Genomic DNA, 26,413 nt, shown 5'->3' on the forward strand with positions numbered 1-26,413 from the left:
CTAGATACCACCATAGTATCAGAATTTTGCCAAATAATACTTTAAAAAAAAAAAGTTATCAAATTTTTTAAAAGAAATTGGTCATAAAACATGCATAGATTCCTAGATGGTATGTTCTCTCTGGCTGAGAGAATATTGCCCTGCACTGTATGAAGTGTTGATATTAGACAATAATACATGGATCTATGTATAAATGAGAACATTACTTAAATATAAGTGTTAAATTGGATTGAGGCAGGGTGGGTCAACATCCACTACAGCATTTCAATGCAGTCTGTTTTCCCTAAGTTTTTCTCCAGCATTGGAAAAACAAAGCCTGAAGTCTGTCTATGAGACTTTGTATTGGATGATTCCAGTAATACATATATGACCTCACAGATTATAGTCCCATACAAGTTTGAATAAAGGGATTCTTAACATGACATATGTTATATGACATATGTTACAATAAAAATGGGTAGAATGAAATAATGTTAGCTAATAACAAGCAATAAATTACATTTACAGGTAGCCTGCAATAAGAGAAATAGTAGTGCCATTATCATGGGGCAAGAGTCATAGCATATAGGCCTATGTGCTATTGTTCATCCATCCTACCATTCTGTTCTGACAATAGATATTTTTTTATTTTAAAAAACGAATCGATATTGTAGCCTATTATACAGGATTACCTGTAAAATTCACGAATTATAGAAGAGTCAAAGTTAACAATATCTTCACTTGGCTAATTGCAGATGCGTTTAGAACAGAACAAACGCAAAAATAAAAACTGTCTCTTTAAATCGAGAACCTGCCGGGAAGCACCCCTATAATAAGGACAATACCAAAGACAAAAGTGTCTGGTACTTACCGCCACAGACATACAGAGCACTGAAATTGTCCAGAGCATTTTCCCAAAATCAACTAGGACAATTTAGAAAATGCCCATCTCCAGTTGTGAGAAAACGTTAGGCTACTTCTCATCGCACAAGGTGGGACATCATCCCTGCATCAGCAGGAAACATATTCTACAAATGTTGTACTGGCTAAGGCAATAATAACAATCTACTGCTGGTGTTCCTTCAACCGGCAGTTTTTATAGTCTGTGTCTCGAAGTGGACTGGCTTCAGATAGTATGGGATAAGAGCTTGGTTCTGAAAGAATGGTATAATTCCCATATCGATGATGGATAAGCAACTGAAATTCCGCCTCGTTTGGTCCAGGTTCCTGCGCGGTCTATGCAGCAAAGCAAGGCGATAACTGGAAGGGGCGGGTACTGGCGACAGACGTCACCAACGAAACTCGGCACTGGCGCGCCGCTCGCCCAAACCAGAGATACTGTATATAATGACTAAATGGTCTTGTCTCCGCTTTGATGGGAGTGGTTGTCCCAAAGGCGGAAAGGTAGGTGGTCTGCTTATCGGTCTGTATATTGTGGACAAACAGGACTAAACCATCTCGCTTCGCCTCTTCTGCCCAAACGCAGTTGACTCGGTTTCCCGGAAGAAATTGCATAGACGGGATTACAGTGGTAGACACTATACAGGTGAACATGTACGTAGGCTAGGCTTTATATGTCCTGTACGTTTAATTGAAAATACACAAGGGGGAAAAATAACTACCAGGTTAAAACTGAGGTTACATTTTATGTTGATAGAGCTATACATAGATTAAAGATAATTCAATATCGAAATGTTGACGGATAGTCTATTTGTTTCGGTTTAGGGCACAGGTGAGGGGATTAAACATGTCCAGTGTGCTTTAATTGTGCCATCCCCAGGCATATTTAAACTAGGCCAAAGCAAATACAATTTCCCTATGTTTGCCTCCGTATAATGTCAAATGGACAATTAGTCCATTGTGGAACACAGAGAGGGGATGTGAATGACCCTATTTTATCCTGAATAAAAAAAACGAAAACATCCACTATCGAATGGTGGCTTCACCCATACATTTACATTTTAGTCATTTAGCAGACGCTCTTATCCAGAGCGACTGCATACATTTCATACATTATTATTATTTTTTCTCCGTACTGGTCCCCCGTGGGAAACGAACCCACAACCCTGGCGTTGCAAACACCATGCTCGACCAACTGAGCCATACTTGCTAGTTTGTAATAGGGGATTTGTACATGTTTTTGCATGCCATTCAAACAGTGGTGTTGGACTCATATTGGCACAGTCATGTGGATACTGCACATTTTAGGAATGGACATTCTCTATTTAATCCCCAACATTGGCCACCATTTTTTTTTACCATGAGTCTGCCATATAAATGTTCTACTAAAAAGCAGAAGGAATGGTTCACTTCATGTGTGTCAGTAGAACAGAAATGGCTCAGGCCCAGCATCAGTGATGTAGGATGTTGAGCTTTGCCCAGACAGTGACTCCAAATAGAGACAATTGATAGATTAGCACAACACACCATCTGGCATGTATGTGGAGGTGCCACTCTGTTTTCTGCTGGGGGGGGGATCAGTCTAAGTGGGTTATTGACTCAGCAGAGGGATAGAAAAGGCAGAGATAGAGCCAGATACTGGCTAGTGATTTGCCTGCCTGCCTGGCCAACATTGCTGTGCACTCAAGCTGAGATGTGACTTTCAACATGGATAGCATTCCCTTCGCCTTAAGGGAATCTCTGTCGCTCTCAGATTAGAGTTACTATATTGCCTTAAATAAATGCATATTTAGGAAGGGGAGAAGTTCTGTGTTCAAATCAAATGTTTTAATCAAGTAGAAAATAATGTTATGGGGACTGCTAAGTATTCGTTGAAATTGGAATTTTAGACGATAAATGGCTAAGCTAATGTCCCGTGCTCAACACATATGGAATCATGTAGTAACCACAAAAGTGTTAAACAGGTCAAAATATATTTTATATTCGTCAAAGTAGCCACCCTTTGCCTTGATGACAGCTTTGCACACTCGTGGCATTCTCCCAACCAGCTTCATGTGGTAGTCACCTAGAATCCATTTCAATTAACAAGTGTGCCTTTTTAAAAGTTCATTTGTGGAATTTCTTTCCTTCGTTTGAGCCAAACCGTTGTATTGTGACAAGGTAGGGGTGGTATACAGAAGTTAGCCCTCTTTGGTAAAAGACCAAGTTCATATTATGGCAAGAACAGCTCAAGTAAGCAAAGAGAAACGACAGTCCATCATTACTTTAAGTCATGAAGTACAGTCAATGCCAAAAAAGTTCAAGAACTTTGAAAGCTTCTTCAAGTGCAGTTGCAAAAATCATCAAGCGCTATGATGAAACTGGCACTCATGAGGACCGCCACAGGAAAGGAAGACCCAGAGTTACCTCTGCTGCAGAGGATAAATTCATTAGAGTTAACTGCACCTCAGATTGCAGCCCAATAAATGCTTCACAGAGTTAAAGTAACAGACACATCTCAACATCAACTGTTTGGAGGAGACTGGGTGAATCAGGCCTTCATGGTCAAATTGCTGCAAAGAAACCACTACTAAAGGACACCAAAAAGAAGAAGAGACTTGCGTGGGCCAAGAAACACAAGCAATGGACATTAGACCGGTGGAAATCTGTTCTTTGGTCTGATGAGTCCAAATTTGAGATTTTTGGTTCCAACCGCTGTGTCTTTGTGAGACACAGAGTAGGTGACCGGATGATCTCCGCATGTGTAGTTCCCACCGTGAAGCATGGAGGAGGAGGTGTGAGGGTGTGGGGGTGCTTTGCTGGTGACACTGTCAGTGATTTATTTAGAATTCAAGGTACACTTAACCAGCATGGCTACCACAGCATTTTGCAGCGATACACCATCCCATCTGGTTTGCGCTTAGTGGGACTATCATTTGTTTTTCAACAGGACAATGACACAAAACACACCTCCAGGTTGTGTAAGGGCTATTTGACCAAGAAGAGTGATGGAGTGCTGCATCAGATGACCTGTCCTCCACAATCACCCGACCCCAACCAATTGAGATGGTTTGGGATGAGTTGGTCCGCAGAGTGATGGAAAAGCAGCCAACAAATGCTCAGCATGTGGGAACTCCTTTAGACTGTTGGAGAAGCTGGTTGAGAGAATGCCAAAAGTGTGCAAAGTTGTCATCAAGGCAAAGGGTGGCAACTTTGAAGAATCTGATTTGTTTAACACTTTTTTGGTTACTACATGATTCCATATGCGTTATTTCATAGTTGTGATGTCTTCACTATTCTTGTACAATGTAGAAAATAGTAAAAATAAAGAAAAACCCTTGAATGAGTAGGTGTGTACAAACTATTGACTGGCAATGTAGGTCTACTCCGCTTTCAGTTTATGTCTGTTTCTCCGTTAGTTTAATGTTTCTCAAGACTATGCGGGGTGAGTAGAAACCACTAACATCCGGTTTTCATGGATACAGTATCTTCAACCTAGCTTCCGTTTCCCTTGAAAACCGGATGTGGGGACTCCGCTCAGTTGTTTCTATTACATCTGCTACTTAGGTTAATGTTTCTCTGACCGTGTTCTTGAAGCCAACTGCTGCGATAGGAACACTAAGTTTGACCTCTGCTGGACATCTTGGTCTGTTACAATCTTCTGAAGTTTTTGACTTTAGCCTATTGTAACTGCTCAGTGCTCTATCACCTATAATCAAACTCTTTGTATTCAGTGTTTATTTAAGTATTGTAGGCTATTGTAATATTTTGTGTGCGATCTTTTTCCAATAAAATTAATATAGACATTAATTATACATTCTAAAGTCAAGGCAAGCGAGAGTAAACTACACTGGAGTGACATGTTGTTCCATGGCCCTCTAAAACTAAAATGAATGATTTACTCTTTGTCAAAGTTAAAGGCACTCTAACTAGTTCAAAGGCGCTCTGCCTTAGAAGCCAGTCATATCTTATTGGCCATTTAGATAACTGTTTGCTATTTTGTAAGTCTACATCCATGTCAGAGTTCATTGACGTTCTCTAGTCCAGCCTATAAACCTACATTTTGGATCCAGTTTTATTCACCTTCTGAAATGTTGCACCTGAATACTGCCTGTACCCTGATGCTTTGCAACCCCCTGACAAGACTGTAGGGTTCACTATTTTACAATTAGATACCACCGTTTTCCAATAGGATTTCAGATCTCTCTAAAATATCTTCTGTGGAACGCTGAATTACTTGTTGTAAATTGATTTTCAACACAAGGTGGCAGCACATTCCACTAAGTGTCAAGGTTCATACTGTAGCACAGAGAGGTAATGTAGGAAAGCCAGCAACCAGCAAATAAAAATCCATTGTTTTTTGACAGTTGATTAAGTTGCATTAATAATATTACATATATTGAAGTGATGTTACTGAGCCAGTGCTAATCTTCATTCTGTATTCTGCTCTAAAATAGATCTCTATGCCTCATTCTGAGCCGTCCCTGGTGTCCCTCCATGTTTAGCCTTTTTGTGGTTAGATTAATTTGCATAGAATTTGTGTTTACGCCGCTTCTTTATAGGATGTTGGAACTCTTGTCTAATCGATCCAATCAAGCAAATTTGTCTGCTGTACTTCATTTTTCAGTGCACTTTGCATGTAGTACAGATAGGTCAAACCAGGATGTCTCTGCTAATAGGGGACAGGGGGAGACAGGTGGGAGTCACTGGGCCAATTCTACATCAGAATTTAGGACCAGGGATTTTTTCTGACCAGGAGAAACTTGGGGCCCTAGTCATAACCTGTGGTCAGAAAAAAAGCTTTAATCACAATGCAGTTTAAACTCTGTATGTTTCATTACTCCCTGTCAAATTAAAGGTTAAATAAATAAGTTCAAATATTTATTTCTAAGAAAAATAACAATAAAAGAGGATATCTTTGTAGCCTATTTAATACAATGAAAGCATGGAATGACCCTTATAATAATGTTATTCTACCATGACCAACTGGAGAAATAAAAGTAGATTTATTTAATAATAAACATGAACATCAATCATGTTTCAGTCAATGTTGTTGTCTGTCTGATGATGCAAATGTCAAAACTAATGTTCACCAGGAAAGCAAGGGTCACTGATGATGCTCAACACAGATTCAATTGGTGGATAGAAAAAAAATCTCCAGTCCATTACACTGTTCATGCTGTGTGCTAATGAACGAATGGCATTCCATTAGTTCCAATTTCCTCTCGCGGGACTCACATTCCTAAATATCGCGAATTTTCCTGCTGTTTATATGTGTGGCAGTAGTTTCAGGCAAGTCCAAGAAAGGTGGAGACTTCCTTGCACAATAATCATTACAAACATAGGTTTGGTAAGCTGCTATTCAGCCAAAGGCGAATGGCTTAACTTGCATATCGGTAGTGAATTTGCAAAAACCACCGTGGCTTAGTAAATACACATAGCTAGCTAGCATTCAAGCTGCTAGCTACCGGATAGCAGATTCCAAACATCTGATAGCGACATTGAAGGACATTATGGGTGAGTATTTTCATTTATGTGGTTTTTGTTTATCGTGATGGCTATCCGATGTTCCCCGCTTCAAATTGCCTGTAGCCAGAAATAGGGATCCATCATCACCAACCGTGCCCGGATTTGGAGTGTGCTCCTTGTGGGATGGATCACTGTACTATCTTCGTTTAGCTAGTTAAATTAGCTATTTAACACCAAGCGACAATGTTAGCTTCCATGCTAACATAAGCTCTATTTTGCCGGCAAGTTTGCTCAATTATCTAGCTTTGCTAGCTAGTTTACAAGACAATTCCATGGCCAGGTTTTTGCGTCAGAAGTAATGGTTACTGTATGCCTGTTTTTAAATAGTCAACTAGTTAGCAGTAGCACCAGTTAGTAAAAATATAAATGTTTTTATCGGTCCAGGTGAAAAGCAAATAGCACGCCACCTCTCCACCCTATCTTTTCTACTTGTTTCCTAGCTAAGCGTTATGGGGTGAAACCTAAATAAGATTAAGAAGCAACATTTTCCTCCAACTGCTTGTTCTTTTTGTACAGCATTTCAAGCCAGGTTTGCCCTCGATTATATTACTTGCAAGTTTATGGTGTCAAACCCGCTTGACACAACTCATTGACAGTCCCAGTTTCACACCCAAAGTCTAAGCAACACAGAAAACCTTCTGATAAGTGTGCGCTTGGGGGAAGGCACCAAACACATCTTCCCCATAATCTTGACATATTGCAAAGTGTGAATCTCAAACTTGCATGTCATGAAGCCATTTTTAAAAGAGCTGTATTTGGATGTGTAACATTCAGTGTGAAGTTGTTCAACACTGCTATGTTGTGAAAGGTCAACACTTATTTTTAAACATATTGTACACTAGTGGTGAACAAAGTACCCAATTGTCATACTTGAGTAAAAGTATAGATACCATAGTAAAAGTCACCCATTAAAATACTACTTGATTAAAAGTCTAAAACTATTTGGTTCTATATATACTTTAGTATCAAAAGTAAATATAATTGCTAAAATATACTTAAGTATCAAAAGAGAAAATACAAATCATTTTAAATTCCTTCTATTAAGCAAAGCAGGCGGCACCATCTTCTTGTTTTTATGTCTGTATAGCCAGGGGCACACTCATTTACAAAAGATGCATTTGTGTTTAGTGAGTCTGCCAGATCAGAGGCAGTAGGGATGACCATGTGTTGTCTTGGTAAGTGTGTGAATTGGACCGTTTTCCTGTCCTGCTAAGCTTTCAAAATGTAACAAGTACTTTTGGGTGTCAGGTAAAATGTATGTAGTAAAAAGTACATTATTTTCTTTAGGAATGTAGTGAAGTAAAAGTAGTCAAAATTATAAATAATAAAGTACAGATGCCATAAAAAATGACTTAAGTAGTACTTCAAAGTATTTTAACTTACTTTACACCACTGCTGTACACACGGCATGCTGGTGTCTACGGTTTATCATTGGGTTGCGTCCTTTCTTACCAAGGTTCAGTGTAACTAACTTGCTTTGTAGCAGTCGATATGTTTCAACGTGTCAGACTGCCTTACATTTATCGTCTGTGGCATGCTCTCCGTATTTCCATCTCATAGTTTGTATCAGGCTTCCCACTTTAGTTTTAGACATGTATCTCTCTCACACACACACACACACACACACACACACACACACACACACACACACACACACACACACACACACACACACACCAACCAAAAGTGTTTTCGATCAGTGGAAAAGTATGCAGATATGAGTTTCCTCTAGGCTCATATGTTGGCTAGCAGTCAGTCAGTGTTTGTTTACTAGACTCTAGAGGGGTCTGGGTACAGCTGTGCAGAATGCGGCTAGCAGGCAGCTTCCTGGCCGGCCGCTGTTTCAATGTGTAGCTTACATAACCCAGTGACAGTGTGATGAGTTACCTGAGAGGGGGAAACAGTCAAGGCCACGCTTGCGTGTAAGCTACACATTGAAACAGCGGCCGGCCAGGAAGTACTTGAGTGACGGAAACAATAATCTGGAGGTCTTTGATATCCAGCTTTATCTGGCCCAGCCTTAAGAAAATGTCCTCCTTGAGTAACTTTACTCATACACCAGGGCAAGACCCGTGACAGTATACACTGTCTTTCTCAAAGTATTTGTATTTATTATGGATCCCCATTAGCTGCGTCAGTTACTTGATGTGGAATAGAGTTCCATGTAGTCATAGCTCTATGTAGTACTGTGTGCCTCCCATAGTCTGTTCTGGACTTGGGGACTGTGAAGAGCTCTCGTGGCATGTCTTGTGGGGTATGCATGGAAGTCCGAGCTGTGTGCCAGTACTTTAGACTAGAGGTCGACCGATTATGATTTTTCAACGCCGGTACCGATTATTGGAGGACCAAAAAAAGCCGATACCAATTAATCGGCCAATTTAAAAAAAAATATATATAAAAAAATATATATATAATAATATAAAATAAATAAACAAATATACACTGCTCAAAAAAATAAAGGGAACACTTAAACAACACAATGTAACTCCAAGTCAATCACACTTCTGTGAAATCAAACTGTCCACTTAGGAAGCAACACTGATTGACAATAAATTTCACATGCTGTTGTGCAAATGGAATAGACAACAGGTGGAAATTATAGGCAATTAGCAAGACACCCCCAATAAAGGAGTGGTTCTGCAGGTGGGGACCACAGACCACTTCTCAGTTCCTATGCTTCCTGGCTGATGTTTTGGTCACTTTTGAATGCTGTTGGTGCTTTCACTCTAGTGGTAGCATGAGACGGAGTCTACAACCCACACAAGTGGCTCAGGTAGTGCAGCTCATCCAGGATGGCACATCAATGTGAGCTGTGGCAAGAAGGTTTGCTGTGTCTGTCAGCGTAGTGTCCAGAGCATGGAGGCGCTACCAGGAGACAGGCCAGTACATCAGGAGACGTGGAGGAGGCCGTAGGAGGGCAACAACACATCAGCAGGACCGCTACCTCCGCCTTTGTGCAAGGAGGAGCAGGAGGAGCACTGCCAGAGCCCTGCAAAATGACCTCCAGCAGGCCACAAATGTGCAAGTGTCTGCGCAAACGGTCAGAAACAGACTCCATGAGGGTGGTATGAGGGCCCGACATCCACAGGTGGGGGTTGTGCTTACAGCCCAACACCGTGCAGGACGTTTGACATTTGCCAGAGAACACCAAGATTGGCAAATTCGCCACTGGCGCCCTGTGCTCTTCACAGATGAAAGCAGGTTCACACTGAGCACATGTGACAGAGTCTGGAGACGCCGTGGAGAACGTTCTGCTGCCTGCAACATCCTCCAGCATGACCGGTTTGGCGGTGGGTCAGTCATGGTGTGGGGTGGCATTTCTTTGGGGGGCTGCACAGCCCTCCATGTGCTCGCCAGAGGTAGCCTGACTGCCATTAGGTACCGAGATGAGATCCTCAGACCCCTTGTGAGACCATATGCTGGTGCGGTTGGCCCTGGGTTCCTCCTAATGCAAGACAATGCTAGACCTCATGTGGCTGGAGTGTGTCAGCAGTTCCTGCAAGAGGAAGGCATTGATGCTATGGACTGGCCCGCCCGTTCCCCAGACCTGAATCCAATTGAGCACATCTGGGACATCATGTCTCGCTCCATCCACCAACGCCACGTTGCGCCACAGACTGTCCAGGAGTTGGCGGATGCTTTAGTCCAGGTCTGGGAGGAGATCCCTCAGGAGACCATCCGCCACCTTATCAGGAGCATGCCAAGGCGTTGTAGGGAGGTCATACAAGCATGTGGAGGCCACACACACTACTGAGCCTCATTTTGACTTGTTTTAAGGACATTACATCAAAGTTGGATCAGCCTGTAGTGTGGTTTTCCACTTTAATTTTAAGTGTGACTCCAAATCCAGACCTCCATGGGTTGATAAATTGGATTTCCATTGATTATTTTTGTGTGATTTTGTTGTCAGCACATTCAACTATGTGAAGAAAAAAGTATTTAATAAGATTATTTCATTCATTCAGATCTAGGATGTGTTATTTTAGTGTTCCCTTTATTTTTTTGAGCAGTATATATATATATATATAAAAAATAATCGGCCAAATCGGCATCCAAAAATACAGATTTCCGATTGTTATGAAAACTTGAAATCGGCCCCAATTAATCGGCCTTTCTGATTAATCGGTCGACCTCTACTTTAGACAAACAGCTCAGTGCATTCAACATGTCAATACCTCTCCTAAATAAAAGTAGTGATGAAGTCAATCTCTCCTCCACTTTTAGCCAGGAGAGATTGACATGCATATTATTAATATTAGCTGTCTGTGTACATCCAAGGGCCAGCTGTGTTGCCCTGTTCTGAGCCAATTGTCATTTTCCTAAGTCCTTTTTTGTGGCACCTGACGACACGACTGAACAGTAGTCAAGGTGCAACAAAACTAGGGCCTGTAGGACCTGCCTTGTTGATAGTGTTGTTAAGAAGGCAAAGCATCACTTTATTATAGACAGACTTCTCCCCATCTTAGCTAGTACTGCATCAATATGTTTGACCATGACAGTTTACAATCTAGAGTTACTCCAAGCAGTTTAGTCATCTCAATGTGCTCAATTTCCATATTATTTATTACAAGATTTAGTTGAGGTTTAGGGTTTAGTGAGTGTTTTGTTCCAAATACAATGCTTTTACTTTTAGAAATATTTAGGGCTAACTTATTCCTTGCCACCCACTCTGAAACTAACTGCAGATCTTTGTTGAGTGTTGCAGTCATTTCAGTCGCTGTAGTAGCTGACGTGTACCGTGTTGAGTCATCCGCCGACATAGACTCTCTGGCTTTACTCAGTCAGTGGCATGTCATTAGTAAAAAATTAAAAAAGCAAGGGGGCCTAAACGGCTACCCTGGGGAATTCCTGATTCTAACTGGATTCTATTTGAGGCTTCCTTTAAAGAACACCCTCTGTTCTGTTAGACAAGTAACTCTTTATCCACATTATAGCAGGGGGTGTAAAGCCATAACACATTCGTTTTTCCAGCAGCAGACTATGATCGATAATGTCAAAAGCTGCACTGAAGTCTAACAAGACAGCCCCTACATTCATTTAATCATAAATTTCTCTCAGCCAATCATCAGTCATTTGTGTGTAAGTGCTGTGCTTGTTGAGTGTCCTTCCCTATAAGGATGCTGAAATTCTGTTATCAATTTGTTTACTGTGAAATAGCATGGTATCTGGTCAAACACCATTTTTTTCCAGAAGTTTACTAAGGGTTGGTAACAGGCTGATTGGTCGGCTATTTGAGCCAGTAAAGGGGGCTTTACTCTTCTTGGATAGCAGAATGACTTTAGCTTCCCTCCAGGCCTGAGGGCACACGCTCTCTAGTAGGCTTAAATTGAAGATGTGGCAAGTAGGAGTGGCAATATCGTCTGCTATTATCCTGAGTAATTTTCCATCCAGATTGTCAGATTCCGGTGGCTTGTCATTGTGGATAGACAACAATAATGTTTTCACCTCTTCCACACTGACTTTACGGAAATCAAAAGTAAAATTTGTCTTTCATAATTTGGTCCGATATACTTGGATGTGTAGTGTCAGCGCTTTGTTGCTGGCATGTCATCCCTAAGTTTGCTTATCTTGCCAATGAAAAAGTCATTAAAATTGTTTGCAATATTAGTGGGCTTTGTGATGAATGAGCCATCTGATTCAATTAATGAAGGAGCCGAGCTGGCTTTTTTCCCCAAAAATTTCAGTTAAGGTGCCCCAAAGCTTTTTACTATCATTCTTTATATAATTTCTTTGTTTCATAGTGTAGTTTCTTTTTATTTAGTTTAGTCACATGATTTCTTAATTTACAGTACGTTTGTCAATCAGTTGGGCTGCCAGACTTATTTACCATACCTTTTGCCTGATCCCTCTCAACCATACAATTTTTCAATTCCTCATCAATCCAATAGGATTTAACAGTTTTTACAGTTATTTTCTTAATTGGTGCGTGCTTATTAGTAACTGGAATAAGTAGTTTCATATATGCATCAAGTGCAGCATCTGGTTGTTCCTCATTACACACCACAGACCAGCAAATATTCTTTGCATCAACATATGAATCACTACAAAACTTCTTGTATGACTTCTTATACACTATATTAGGCCCAGCCTTTGGAACTTTGGTTTTCCTAGATATGGCTACTATATTGTGATCACTGCATCCTATGGATTTGGATACTGTTTTAAAGCAAATGTCTGCAGCATGGGAATGTTAAGTTAAAAAGGGAAAAGTGATAGGATGGAGGCAGCGTAACAGGTCAGCAAGATTAGACATGGCAGATTTATGCAGAGTTTGTGGACACCCACACACACACCCCTTTCTGGGTTAAACAGGTTTGGTGCCAACGTTTAGGAATGGCTAGATAGGACAGAGATCATTGTCTGGCTCAATATATTTAGACATAAACAACAATCCTATACACAAAAGCTTTATGATATGCTAGTGTACATGCTTAATTCACTACTTATAACTGGCAGCTGACATTGACCTTATGACCCCCATGCTGTTGACTAGTTTTATCCCTAATGTGTTTACTATCAAATCAAAGTTTATTGGTCACACACACAGTTTAGCAGATGGTATAGTGGTTGCAGCAAAATGTGTATGTAACTGTCACTTGTCTTTGATTGAGCGCCAGTCTCAGCTGAGACAGCAACAGCTTATCTACATTTTCCATTACAATGATTTGATCCCCCTTGGTAAATGGTAGGCTACTACTTTGTGCTTCAAAAATGCCCCTCTGCTGAAATTGAAAGCAGAGTCTAACGCAGTCTTCTAGATCTATGCCCTATTCTGCTGTGTGGACCTTTGGCAGACAATTCATAAGAGAGGCTTCTAAATCAGGATTACTGGACAGCAGCTCAACATTGGGTTTGGCCCGGGGACAAAAACTCTTGTCATTAGCAATCAATTTAATTGTAAATTGCGTCTCATGGCACCAGCCTAGTCTACAGCCTCCAATGACCCAGCATGCCTGGCTGGCTGTGTCCTGGATGATATTTTTCCCAATATCCCCATTGTCTGATTAACATCTCTTTCTCAAGTAGCACTTTTACAAGCATTTTCACTGGCTAGTTCCCAAGGCATGTGCAGACAGACAAAAAGAGAGAACTGGAGGATATTGAGCAATGGTGGGGGGGAACCAAAAAAGGGAAGGAGAGTTCATCTCCAAGTGCCCTCCATGCCTTGCCTCACTTATGAAACTCTGCTGTGGAACGAATCTCTCTGGCTGGAAATACACTACATGACCAAAAGTATGTGGACATTTGCTCATTCCAAAATCATGGGCATTAATATGGTGTTGGTCCCCCCTTTGCTTCTATAACTGCCTCCACTCCTCTGGGATGGCTTTCCACTGGAGGTTGGAACATTGCTGTGGGGACTTGTTTCCATTCAGCCAAAAGACTATTAGTGAGGTCGGGCACTGATGTTAGCCGATTAGGCCTAGCTCGCAGTCAGCGTTCAAATTCATCCCAAAGGTGTTGGATGTTTGAGGTCAGGGCTCTGTGCAGTCGAGTTTTTCCACACTGATCTTGACAAACAATTTCTGTATGGACCTCGCTTTGTGCACGGTCGTATTGCCATGCTCAAACAGGAAAGGGCCTGACCCAAACTGTTGCTAAAAAGTTGGAAGCACAGAATTGTCTACAATGTCATTGTATGCTGTAGCATCAAGATTTCCCATCACTGGAACTAAGGGCCTTAGTTGATCCATGAAAAACAGCCCCACACCATTATTCTTCCTCCACCAAACTTTACAGTTGGCACTATGCATAGGGGCAGGTAGCGTTTTCCTGGCATCCGCCAAACCCAGATTTGTCCGTAGTACTGCCAGATGGGAAGCATGATTCATCACTCCAGAGAACACGTTTCCACTGCTCCAGAGTCCAACGGCAGCGAGCTTTACACCACTCCAGCCAACGCTTGGCAATGGGCATGGTGATCTTAGGTGTGTGTGCGGCTGCTCCGCCATTGAAACAAGTGATGCACCGATATGACATTTTTGGCCGATACCGATATCCGATATTTTCCTTGCCAAAAAAAAAAACATTAACTGATATTTAAAATGTAGGGGCCTTTTAACTTCTATGGGCTACGTGGGACACAGCCAGTGAAATATCAGGGCGGCAAATTCAAAAACAACAAAATGTCATAATTCAACTTTCTCAAAGATACAACTATTTTACACCATTTTAAAGATACACTTCTCCTTGATGTAACCACATTGTCCGGTTTCAAAAAGGCTTTACAGCGAAAGCAAAACATTAGATTATGTTAGGAGAGTACATAGACAAAAATAATCACACAGCCATTTTCCAAGCAAGGACATGTGTCAATAAAACCCAAAACAAAGCTAAATGAAGCACTAACCTTTGACGATCTTCATCAGATGACACTCTTAGGACATTATGTTACACAATACATGTATGTTTTGTTCGATAAAGTTCATATTTATATCCAAAAACAGCATTTTACATTGGCGCGTGATGTTCAGAAAATGTATTCCCACCAAAACGTCCGGTGAATGTGCACATCAATTTACAAAAATACTAATCATAAACGTTGACAAAATAGATAATTATTTAAAGAATTATAGATGGACTTCTCCTGGATGCAACCGCTTTGTCAGATTTTAAAATAGCTTTACGGAGAAAGCACATTTTTCAATATTCTGAGTACATAGCTCAGCCATCATGGCGAGCTATTCAGGCACCCGCCAAGTTCGGGGCAACCTAAACTCAGAATTATTATTAGAAATATTCTCTTACCTTTGCTGATCTTCGTCAGAATGCACTCCCAGGACTGCTACTTCCACAACAAATGTTGTTTTTGTTCGAAATAATCCATATTTATGTACAAATACCTCCGTTTTGTTCGTGCGTACAGATCACTTATCCAAAGGCATAACGCGCGAGCGCGGAACCAGAGACGAAAAGTCAAAATGTTCCATTACCTTACTTAGAAGCATGTCAAACGCTGTTTAAAATCAATCTTTATGGTATTTTTAACCTGTTAGGGCTAGGGGGCAGTATTTACACGGCCGGATAAAAAACGTACCCGATTTAATCTGGTTACTACTCCTGCCCAGTAACTACAATATGCATATAATTATTGGCTTTGGATAGAAAACACCCTAAAGTTTCTAAAACTGTTTGAATGGTGTCTGTGAGTATAACAGAACTCATATGGCAGGCAAAAACCTGAGAAGGTTTCATACAGGAAGTGGCCTGTCTGACAAGGAGTCGTTCTTCTTGTCTCTGTTTATTGAAGAGTGGGGATCTTAGCTGTAACGTGACACTTCCTACGGCTTCCATAGGCTCGGGAAAAAGCTGAACGATGACGAGGCAGCCCCAGGCTGAAACACATAATCGCCTTTGCCAAGTGGCCGATAAGAGGACAAAGGAATTAGGCGTGTGCCCGAGTCGACCCCGTGCTGTATTTTCTTTCGGCTGTTTACCTAATTGCAGATTCCCGGTCGGAATATTATCGCTTTTTTATCAGAAAAATTGCATAAAAATTGATTTTAAACAGCGGTTGACATGCTTCGAAGTACGGTATTGAAATATTTAGAAATCTTTTGTCACGAAATGTGCCGTGCGCGTGATCCTTATTTACCATTGGGATAGTGTCTTGAACGCACGAACAAAACGCCGCTGATGGAACATAACTATGGATTATTTTGGACCAAACCTACATTTGTTATTGAAGTAGAAGTCCTGGGAGTGCATTCTGACGAAGAACAGCAAAGGTAATCCAATTTTTCTTATAGTAAATCTGAGTTTGGTGAGGGCCAAACTTGGTGGGTGTCAAAATAGCTAGCCCGTGATGGCGAGCAATCTACTCAGAATATTGCAAAATGTGCTTTCACCGAAAAGCTATTTTAAAATCGGACACCTCGATTGCATAAAGGAGTTCTGTATCTATAATTCTTAAAATAATTATGTTTTTTGTGAACGTTTATCGTGAGTAATTTAGTAAATTCACCGGAAGTTTTCGGTGGGTATGCTAGTTCTGAACGTCACCTGCTAATGTAAAAAGCTGTTTTTTGATATGAACATAATGTCCTAGGAGTGTCATCTGATGAAGATCATCAAAGGTTAGTGCTGCATTTAGCTGTGGTTTTGTTTTTTGTGACGTTATATGCTAGCTTGAAAAATGGGTGTCTGATTATTTTTGGCTGGGTACTCTGCTGACATAATCTAATGTTTTGCTTTCGCTGTAAAGCCTTTTTGAAATCGGACAGTGTGGTTAGATAAAGGAGAGTCTTTTAAAATGGTGTAAAATAGTCATATGTTTGAAAAATTGAAGTTTTCGGATTTTCGAGGACTTTTTATTTCGCGCCACGCCCATCATTGGATATTGGAGCAGGTGTTCCGCTAGCGGAACGTCTAGATGTAAGTTAACGCCAAGAAAATGGAATTCATTGCAGTTGACAATCAACCGTTCTCTGTCGTGGGTGACGTTGGCTTTCACGACTGGTCGCGCTTACCGGTGCTCGACCAGCACATCGACGTTAAACTAGACATCGGGGCGATACCTATGTTGGCATTTTTAGCTAATATTGGCCGATTCCGACATGTTCACCGATTTTTATTTTGTTGCTCCCTAATTGAAACCCATTTCATGAAGCTCCCGACGAACAGTTCTTGTGCTGACGTCCTCTGAAGTGTTGAGTGTTGCAACAGAGTACAGACTTTTTACTTGCTTCAGCACTCGGCAGTCCCGTTATGTGAGCTTGTTTGGCCTATCACTTCGCGCCTGAGCCGTTTTTGCTCCTAGACGTTTCCACTTCACAGTAACAGCACTTACAGTTGACCGGGGAAGCTCTAGCAGGGCAGAAATTTGACGAACTGACTTGTTGGAAAGGTGGCATCCTATGACAGTGCCATGTTGAAATTCACTGAGCTCTTCAGTAAGGCCATTCTACTGCCAATGTTTGTCTATGGAGATTGTATGGTGGTGTGCTCGATTTTATACACCTGTCAGCAACGGGTGTGGCTGAAATAGCCAAATCCACAAATTTGATGGTGTCCACATACTTTTGGCCATGTAGTATATGTTCACTGCCTCTACCTTGTGGTGACACACTGTGACATTGTGTTTCTGTTGCCAAAGGGTCTGAGTGAGTTACTGAGCCCAATCTTTTCCCCCTAATCTCCACATCATTTAGCATTAGCATATAACCTTAACCTCCCTATTATGTTAGTTAGAGCTAGGCCTATACTTGGCAATTATGGTGACTCCCAAAAATGTGTACGCTTACTTGGGGTTATTAATAGTATGTGGAGTTGTTTGGAATGTACTGTCTTGATGCTAAGTTTAAGGCTTTTTCCCCCTTCTGCTTTCAATTGGAGAAACAGACCTGTGTTTATATGGTGTCCTTGTCAAATCAAATTTTATTTGTCACATACACATGTTTAGCAGATATTAATGCGAGTGTAGCGAAATGCTTGTGCTTCTTGTTCTGGCAGTGCAGTAACAAGTAATCAAACAATTCCTCTACAACTACCTAAAACGCACAGAGCGCTTCAGGCTTGACTTTCAGAATGTGTGTTGTTGGTTTTATAGGGGGCTCTTGGAATCAACACCCGCTTGTTGCAAATGGTATAGCCTATGTTGTGTAGACTACATTCACCCCAACTTAAGTCAATCAATTTTTTACATGGCATTTATTATTATTGTGCTCATAATGTGTGAAAGCAAAAACTGAAGTTTTTTATAAGAAATTTGGTCATTCATGCCTTTCTTACTCAAACCTTTCAATAATCTAAGGTACAACCTGGTCTCAGAGCATTTCATATTACTTCATTTAGTGTGACCTGTTACATTTTCTATGGTATGTATTCATTTGTGGATGTCAATCACCCATTTTGAATGATATGTTATGAATTACAATTCGTATTATATGTTATGAATTATCAAAAAGTACAATAGGTTACAACATTTTCTAAATGTATAATATGTTACACATTGTAGCTAGCTGGCTAACGTTAGCTAGGCTAGGGGTTAGGGTTAGGGTTAGGTTTAAGTTTAGGGTTAAGTTTAAGGGTTAGGGGAAGGGTTAGCCAAAAGAGTTAGGGGTGTAGGGTTAGCTATCATGCTAAAAAGTACTAAGTGTTTGAAAAGTTGCTAAAATACTAAATTTGACAAATACTCAATTTGTCCCTGATGAGATTCGAACTTGCAACCTTTGGGTTGCTAGACGTTCTCGTTAAACGCTCACCCATCCACACTGACCAACCACCCTACTTTCCTTTTTTCCTTAAGTAACCGTCTGTCTTATGCAACCATATCAAACGTAATATGTACTAATTTCAGTGTCCCGGATTTACATTTACTATGTTACATCTATTCTATAAGACCAGGCTAAAAGGTAGTCGACATTATGCAAGTAGTATTCACAGATTTTTTTTTCCTCTTTCACTTAAAGTAGTGTTATCACTTCACATTCAACTGGTGTGCCCATTGGGCAGTTTGTTCACTATGAGGCCAGCACCTGTGGGTCGCTGAAGCCTCCTGTGCGTTTGTGTGTACCACTGAGTGTGTGCGACGTGTGTATGTTGCCTGCCTGTCTCCTCCCTGAGAGGGAGAATAAGGCTGATTACAGAGTGGCAGCCATGGTCCTGTATAATGACACAGTAGTCTAACTGCAGAGAGATGGCTCTCATTAACTCAACCCAACTTGAAAGCTTTCTCTTCTGTAACGTTCTGACAGGCCCTCTACGTTCGAAGACATTGTAACTAGTAGGGCCCAGACGATACCAGTATCGCGAGTCTCATTATCGTGGCAAGGAAACAAATCACGAAGCAGATTTAACTTCTTTAGGACAACTGCCCTTATGTTGGAAACAAACATCATTATGTTGTCATCCAGAGTCACATTTATTTTCCAAGCTATAGAACGCAATATTCTACATACAGTAGGTTTGGTCTTCTTCGTGTCTTCATTTTTGCTATGGAAAAAATATTGCGATACTGTTATCGTCCCGGCTCTAACTACATTTACATAGCCTGCTGCTCAGGGGTTGGAACCAAAGTTATTTTCCAATTGTTTAATTCTGAACAGAACCATTATTCTTTGTTTCGACCAGCAATATAAAGTTCTCAACCGGTTTGAACCAAAAACAGTTTATATCGTTCCTTTTTAAACCTCTGAATTAGATTTTTTTTAATTATTATTTAGCTCGACATCTAAATGACTTCACCAATGGATAGAGCAGCTTGCTATGGAGCGGACAAGCTATGTACATGCATTGGACAGACAAGTGAGGTGCAAGATGTGACAGAAATTTTGCGGGTGAGATTCTGTTCCCTGAACCGGTTCCAACCCCTGCTGCTGCATGACTGACTTTCCGTCAGAGACACAATTACCATACACTGTAGGGTAAAGAAGAGAATAAATAGCCTGACTAACTCTTCAGTGACAGAAATACTTAGAGGGGAAGTTCACCCAAAAATACTTTATAACAATTGCCTGGCTGTTTGTCAGTACTCCCAGACAGTTTTTAGGTTCATTGTTTTAGCATTTAGATTTCTGTATATATATAAAAAGAAAATGCTGAATTTCCGAAATGATCTTAAATGTATTAACTAACTGTATATTTATTGTTACATAAACAATGATTGAATTGCCAAATACATGTTTTTAATGTAAAAAGTATAAAAAAACAAAGACTTTATGCTAGCTCAAAATGTCTTCCAGTAGATACTCTTCTTTGTGGTTCTAAGATGGATAATTACAGGAGGTGGGACAAAAGGAGCATTTTACTATTGGTTTTCAAGAAAGGAAATCTGAACGAAAGGAAACAAAGAGATGGTACCTAGCTAGGCTAGCAGTTAGTAATCTCTGAAGTAAAGGAAGGCTAGGCGAATAACGTTAGTAGTAGAGTAACTGTTAGCAGAGTGACGTTGGTCAAAATTAAGTGCATTGTACTTAGTGAAATAATGTTCCGGTCAGATACAAATATACTCCACATTTCCACTCTTTTCCTGATCGCGATGGAGCTTTTTGCCAGGCATGGCTGCAGGCCATCTGACATCCTGCTTATGGTGTCGATACGACATCAAGTCATTCACCAGCTGTGGTTGACCGAGTCCGGTGATCACTTTGTGGTCACTGACTACAATGGGGACCGGTTGAAACCGGGTTGTGTTCCCACCCTCTTTCCGTCATGGATGGGAAAGCTCCAACCATTCAAGGTATGTTGCTTGCTAAGTTGCTAACACCTGTAGCTTGTCACCACAAAGTAATTTATAGTGTTTTTTGTTTGCCATTCTCTGAACTAGTTGGTGGTAATGTTATCCTGTCCTACTGACCGTTTTGTTTATTTTGCTTTGTGATGCAATTCCCTTTTTCATTATAACGTTACTGATAATAAATACTATATTTTCTACTGGGCATCACAGTTTTCTGTAGTGCTATTGATTGTATAAAATTACTTGCCCTAGTTAAGGTCCATGAATGGGACACAGCCCTAGCCATAGCCATGTAGATCAATATATGGCTCTAGCTGGTGCAGGAGTTGTAATGACCACAAACTAGCCAAACCTTTAAATTATTTCAATTAAAACATTACACATTTTAGCTCCTGCCTGCCTGGGAGGGAATGGAAGAAGGAGAGGGGTGGTGGAAACGACATGAGGATAGGACAATGAACCACACTGTCTCGGATTTGATCTTTGTTCAATTTCTCACATCTTCTTTGTATATCACACCCTTTTGAGAGAGAGAGAGATGATTTTTCAACGAAATACGGAACCGTTCTGTATTTTATCTAACGGGTGGCATCCCTAAGTCTAAATATTGCACAACCTTCAATGTTATGTCATAATTATGTACATTTCTGGCAAATTAATTACGGTCTTTGTTAGGAAGAAATGGTCTTCACACAGTTTGCAACGAGCCAGGCAGCCCAAACGGCTGCATATTTCCTGACTCTGCTTGCACAGAACGCAAGAGAAGTGACACAATTTCCCTAGTTAAAAGAAATTCATGTTAGCAGGCAATATTAACTAAATATGCAGGTTTAAAAAATATATACTTGTGTATTGATTTTAAGAAAGGCATTGATGTTTATTGTTAGTTACACATTGGTGCAACGACAGTGCTTTTTTCGCGAATGCGCTTGTTAAATCATCACCCGTTTAGCGAAGTAGGCTGTGAATTGATGATAAATTAACAGGCACCGCATTGATTATATGCAACGCAGGACAAGCTAGATAAACTAGTAATATCATCAACCATGTGTAGTTAACAAGTGATTATGTTAAGATTGATTGATTGTTTTTTATAAGATAAGTTTAATGCTAGCTAGCAACTTACCATGGCTCCTTGCTGCACTCGCGTAACAGATAGTCAGCCTGCCACGCAGTCTCCTCGTGGAGTGCAATGTAATCGGCCATAATTGGTGTCCAAAAATGCTGATTACCGATTACGAACACTTGAAATCGGCCCTTATTAATCGGCCATTCCAATTAATCGGTCGACCTCTAGTTTTAACACTCTTGGTTTGACCACCAGACAACAGAAAACTGTTATGAGCTAAACATAACAGTATGCCATTGGAAGGGAGGACAGTAACAGGTGACACAACTGTGGTTTGTGACTATGATTTTCCATTGTAACCAAATCAGTTGCAGTAATTCCGTTACTGATTTTTATTTTGTACATTTTGCGAATTACATTGCGTTCGGAAGGTATTCAGTCCCCTTGACTTTTTCCACATTTTGTTACATTACAGCCTTATTCTAAAAGGGATTAAATCGTTTTCCCCCCTCTTCAATCTACACACAATACTACATAATGATAAAGCAAAAACAGTTTAAAAAATATATATATTTGCAAATGTGTTAAAAATACAAAACTAAAATATCACATTTGCATAAGTATTCAGACCCTTTACTCAGTACTTTGTTGAAGCACCTTCTGCAGCGATTACCACCTCGTCGTCTTGGGTATGACGCTACAAGGTTGCCACACCTGTATTTGGGGAGTTTCTCCCTTTCTTTTCCGCAGATCCTCTCAAGCTCTGTCAGGTTGGACGGGGAGCGTCGCTGCACCGCTATTTTCGGGTCTCTCCAGAGATGTTTGATCGAGTTCAAGTCCAGGCTCTGGCTTGGCCACTCAAGGACATTCATTGACTTGTCCCGAAGCCACTCCTATGTTCTCTTGGCTCTGTGCTTAGGGTCGTTGTCCTGTTGGAAGGTGAACCTTCACCCCAATCTGAGGTCCTGAGCGCTCTGGAGCAGGTTTACATTAAGGATCTCTCTGTACTTTGCTCCATTCATCTTTCCCTCGATCCTGACTAGTCTCCCAGTCCCTGCCACTGAAAAACATCCCCACAGCATGATGCTGCCACCACCCTGCTTCACCATAGGGATGGTGCCAGGTTTCCTCCAGACGTGACGCTTGGCGTTCAGCCCAAGAGTTCAATCTTGGTTTCATCAGACCAGAGATTCTTGTTTCTCATGTATTGTTTGTTGGCTTGGCAATGCCACTGTTAGCAAGAGAAATATGCTGTGAAGGATTATCACCACAGCAAGGGAATTGGATGCTCACAAAATCATTTTAGACCCAAGCCACCCCCTGTACCTGGACTTTGAACTAATCACCTCTGAGGGCAGGTATAGGGCATTTTTGCCAGGTGTGATATCCCACCTAAATAACTCAGGCTAATGTTCTTATCGACCCAGTAAGGCCAACAGGCTAATCTCTTTTTTTTTGGTATGTAACTGTTATGAAATTTGTATTGTCAGTTTGTTTTATATTTAAACATCACTTTAAACGTGTACATGACGCTGCAAGAAAATCTCCCCATGGGGACAATAAAGTCAGTAAGGAGTCCTTTAGGAGCCTTTTGGCAAACTCCAAGCGGGCTTTCATGTGCCGTTTACTGAGGAGTGGGTTCTGTCTGGCCACTCTACCATAAAGGCCTGATTGGTGGAGTGCTGCAGAGATGTTTGTCCTTCTGGAAGGTTCTCCCATCTCCACAGAGGAGCTCTGTCAGTGACCATCGGGTTCTTGGTCACCTCCCTGACCAAGGCCCTTCCCCCCTGATTGCTCTAGGAAGAGTCTTCGTGGTTCCATTTATGAAAGATGGAGGCCACTGTGTTCTTGGACTTTCAATGCTGCAGAAACAGATTTTTTTGGTACCCTTCCCCATATCTGTGCCTCAACACAATCCTATTTCGGAGCTCTACGGACAATTCGTTCGATCTCATGCCTTGGTTTTTGCTCTGACAACTATGGGACCTTATATAGACAGGTGTGTGCCATTGCAAATCTTGTCTGATCGATTGAATTTACCACAGCTCAATTTCGAGTCTCATAGCAAGGGTCTGAATGCATAAGTAAATAACGTATTTGTTTTTTATTTTAATGAATTTGCAAAAATGTCTAAACTGTTTTTGCTTTGTCATTATGGGGTATTGTGGGTAGATTGAGGAACAAAAACATTTTAATCAATTTTAGAATAAGGCTGTAAGGTTATAAAATGTGGAAAAAGTCAAGGGGTCTGAATACTTTCCGAATACACTGTATATAACAAGTAGTAAATTTAATTTCTAAAATTTTTGTTTAGTTACGGTAATTTCTACTAATGCATTCAATATGTTGTTAATCCAGTGTTTTACCGTTCTCATTGTCGGAGTGGACACGTTGTTTGCAGCGCGCACAACCTATGCTACACTTGTGAGAAACAAGTTTTGGTTTATGTCATTACATTTACGAGTTTTTTGTCAATTTAGTCATTGTCTTTTGTTTGGAGCTCTCCTGTCAATATTGAATAAAGAAGTGCACCTGATTACCTAAAGTAGGCCTATAGGCTACCTGGCCTGCGTGCAAATGTAGGCATATAAATATGCCCATTTGGGGATCTGATAGTAATTCTGATTGGCTTACCAAACCACCACTAATGAGCTGTGGAGCTTCTCAAAGTAATGTTTTCTTCACCTCAAACAGCCAGCAAAGTCTGTTTTTACATCCATTGAGTGACAATTGTTCCTCAATGTATTTGAAAAATCTTTCCATCTCCTTTTGATAACCACTTGGAGTGAAAGGGAAAAATGTCATACTCCGATCCACTGGAAATGTCATAAAATAGGCCTACCTGATTACTTTTGTAAATATAGTGTATGTGGACACCCCTTTAAATGAGTGGATTCGTCTATTTTAACCACCTTCGTTGCTGACGGGTGTATAAAATTGAGGACACAGCCATGCAATCTCCATAGACAAACATTGTCAGTAGAATTACCTTACTGAAGAGCTCAGTGACTTTCAACGTATCACTTTGTCAAATTTCTGCCCGGACTAATCTGGATTTGGCAGATGCCAGGTAAACATTACCTGCCCGACTGCACTGTGTCAACTGTAAAGTTTGGTGGAGGAGGAATAATGGTCTGGGGCTGTTTTTCATGGTTCGGACTAGGCCACCTAACGCTACAGCATACAATTGCATTGTAGACAATTCTGTGCTTCCAACTTTGTGGCAACAGTTTGGGGAAGGCCCTTTCCTGTTTCAGCATGACAATGCCCCTGTGCATAAATTGAGGTCCACACAGAAATGGTTTGCCAAGATCAGTGTGGAAGAACTTGACTGGCCTGCACATAGCCCTGACCTCAACCCCATCGAACACCTTTGGGATGAATTGGAACGCTGACTGCGAACCAGGCCTAATCGCCCAACATCAGTGCCCGACTTCACTAATGTACTTGTGGCTGAATTTAAACAAGTCCCCTCAGCAATGTTGAAACATGTACTGAAAAGCTTTCCCAGGAGAGTGGAGGCTGTTATAGCAGCAAAGGGGGACCAAATCCATATTAATGCCCATGATTTTGGAATGAGATGTTTGACAAGCAGGTGTCCACATCCCTTTGGTCATGTAGTGTAGTTGGCAATATAAGTAATTTTTTAGGTTTGGAGCATTTTCATTTAGATTTGGATAGAATTTTGATTAACCACATGACAATGATTTTGAGATACAAAGATGTTATTATAAATAATATTAAACAGTTACATGAAAATGTGTATATGTAACTGCACGCAGATCGTTAGAAATGGTAATATAAATTGAGTTATTTTTGCCTTATGTAATCAAACAGTGACTTAAAGCATCAGACAGGCTCAATGCATATACCTGATTTTATTAAAACACAGGGTGTGTCTATATATGGAAAAATACACATTTTAAAATGTCTACCAATCGATTAGTCAAAAGAACAGATGACTTTCGGACGATTTTAAGATTAATTTTGGTTGGGATAGCCCTACTTTATAGGCATATCATGTTATGCCATTTTCCCAAACGATTCCATTATATTTAGAAATGCATCTAAAATACTTTAGAACCACACATTCATGTCCTAATAAACTAATATTACCTGTAAAGACCTTAAGCATAATGTATAATTATTATATATTTTTTTATCTCCACTTTCGAATTTTGAAAATACACATAATTATAGTTCTTATGCTGAAATAACAGGTATTTTAGTCAGTTGCATTATGATCAGTGAGTTTAGTATTATGCAAGTAATTTTTGGGATTAACAAATGACAGTTTGTATTGGGTTACTGAATCTAAAAAGAGCTCAGTACAGCTTTAACTAACCACAGATCCTAATATTAGTGATGCAATAAGAAAAATTTTCTTTTTTTGTCATGTGCCAGTTTCGTGAGAACCACCCTTTTTAGGTATCTGCTATTTACTGGCTAATCAATCTAGTTTAGACAAGACCACTATGTGGCTCATTCAATACATTGACCACATTCTCAAAATGAGTCTCCTTTAAACAAAATCACTGTCTGCCACTTGGCTTTCTTCGATATCCAGTCATCGTTAGCCGACCACAGCACACAAACACGCCTTGGGGAAAGAAAAGACAGTCATTTGCTAGATGACTGACTTGAATATCGGAGCTGTGTCATGTTGTCTACAGCAGCCTTGTAATATGCTATATCTAGTGACTCAGTCATTCATGCGCCTGAAAGCCATTTGATTGGTTGTTTGCTCTCACACACACACACACACACACACACACACGCAA

At 40.6% G+C, this 26,413-nt stretch overlaps 2 protein-coding genes across 5 annotated transcripts in view; one reads left to right on the forward strand and one right to left on the reverse strand.

The window, feature by feature from the left end:
- The window catches only part of LOC115192078 (tumor necrosis factor receptor superfamily member 21), a 37,931-nt gene extending 36,626 nt beyond the window's left edge, over positions 1-1,305 (reverse strand). The window contains exon 1 of the mRNA XM_029750199.1: positions 851-1,305. Coding sequence (XP_029606059.1) covers positions 851-889 — 39 coding nt within the window. The 5' untranslated portion in view covers positions 890-1,305. The remainder of the gene's footprint in view (positions 1-850) is intronic.
- Positions 1,306-6,067: 4,762 nt separating this feature from the next.
- LOC115192050 (CD2-associated protein) overlaps positions 6,068-26,413 on the forward strand; it is a 90,902-nt gene continuing 70,556 nt past the window's right edge. For 2 of the 4 annotated variants that reach the window (XM_029750152.1, XM_029750155.1), the window contains exon 1: positions 6,074-6,375. In XM_029750152.1, the coding sequence (XP_029606012.1) occupies positions 6,372-6,375 (4 nt within the window). In that variant the 5' untranslated portion in view covers positions 6,074-6,371. Of the gene's footprint in view, positions 6,376-26,413 lie in introns of all 4 variants that reach the window. The other 2 variants (XM_029750188.1, XM_029750164.1) reach the window with 2 other exon arrangements.

The sequence above is a fragment of the Salmo trutta genome, chromosome 1 (assembly GCF_901001165.1).
Source record: "Salmo trutta chromosome 1, fSalTru1.1, whole genome shotgun sequence".
NCBI classification, from domain to species: Eukaryota; Metazoa; Chordata; class Actinopteri; order Salmoniformes; family Salmonidae; genus Salmo; species Salmo trutta.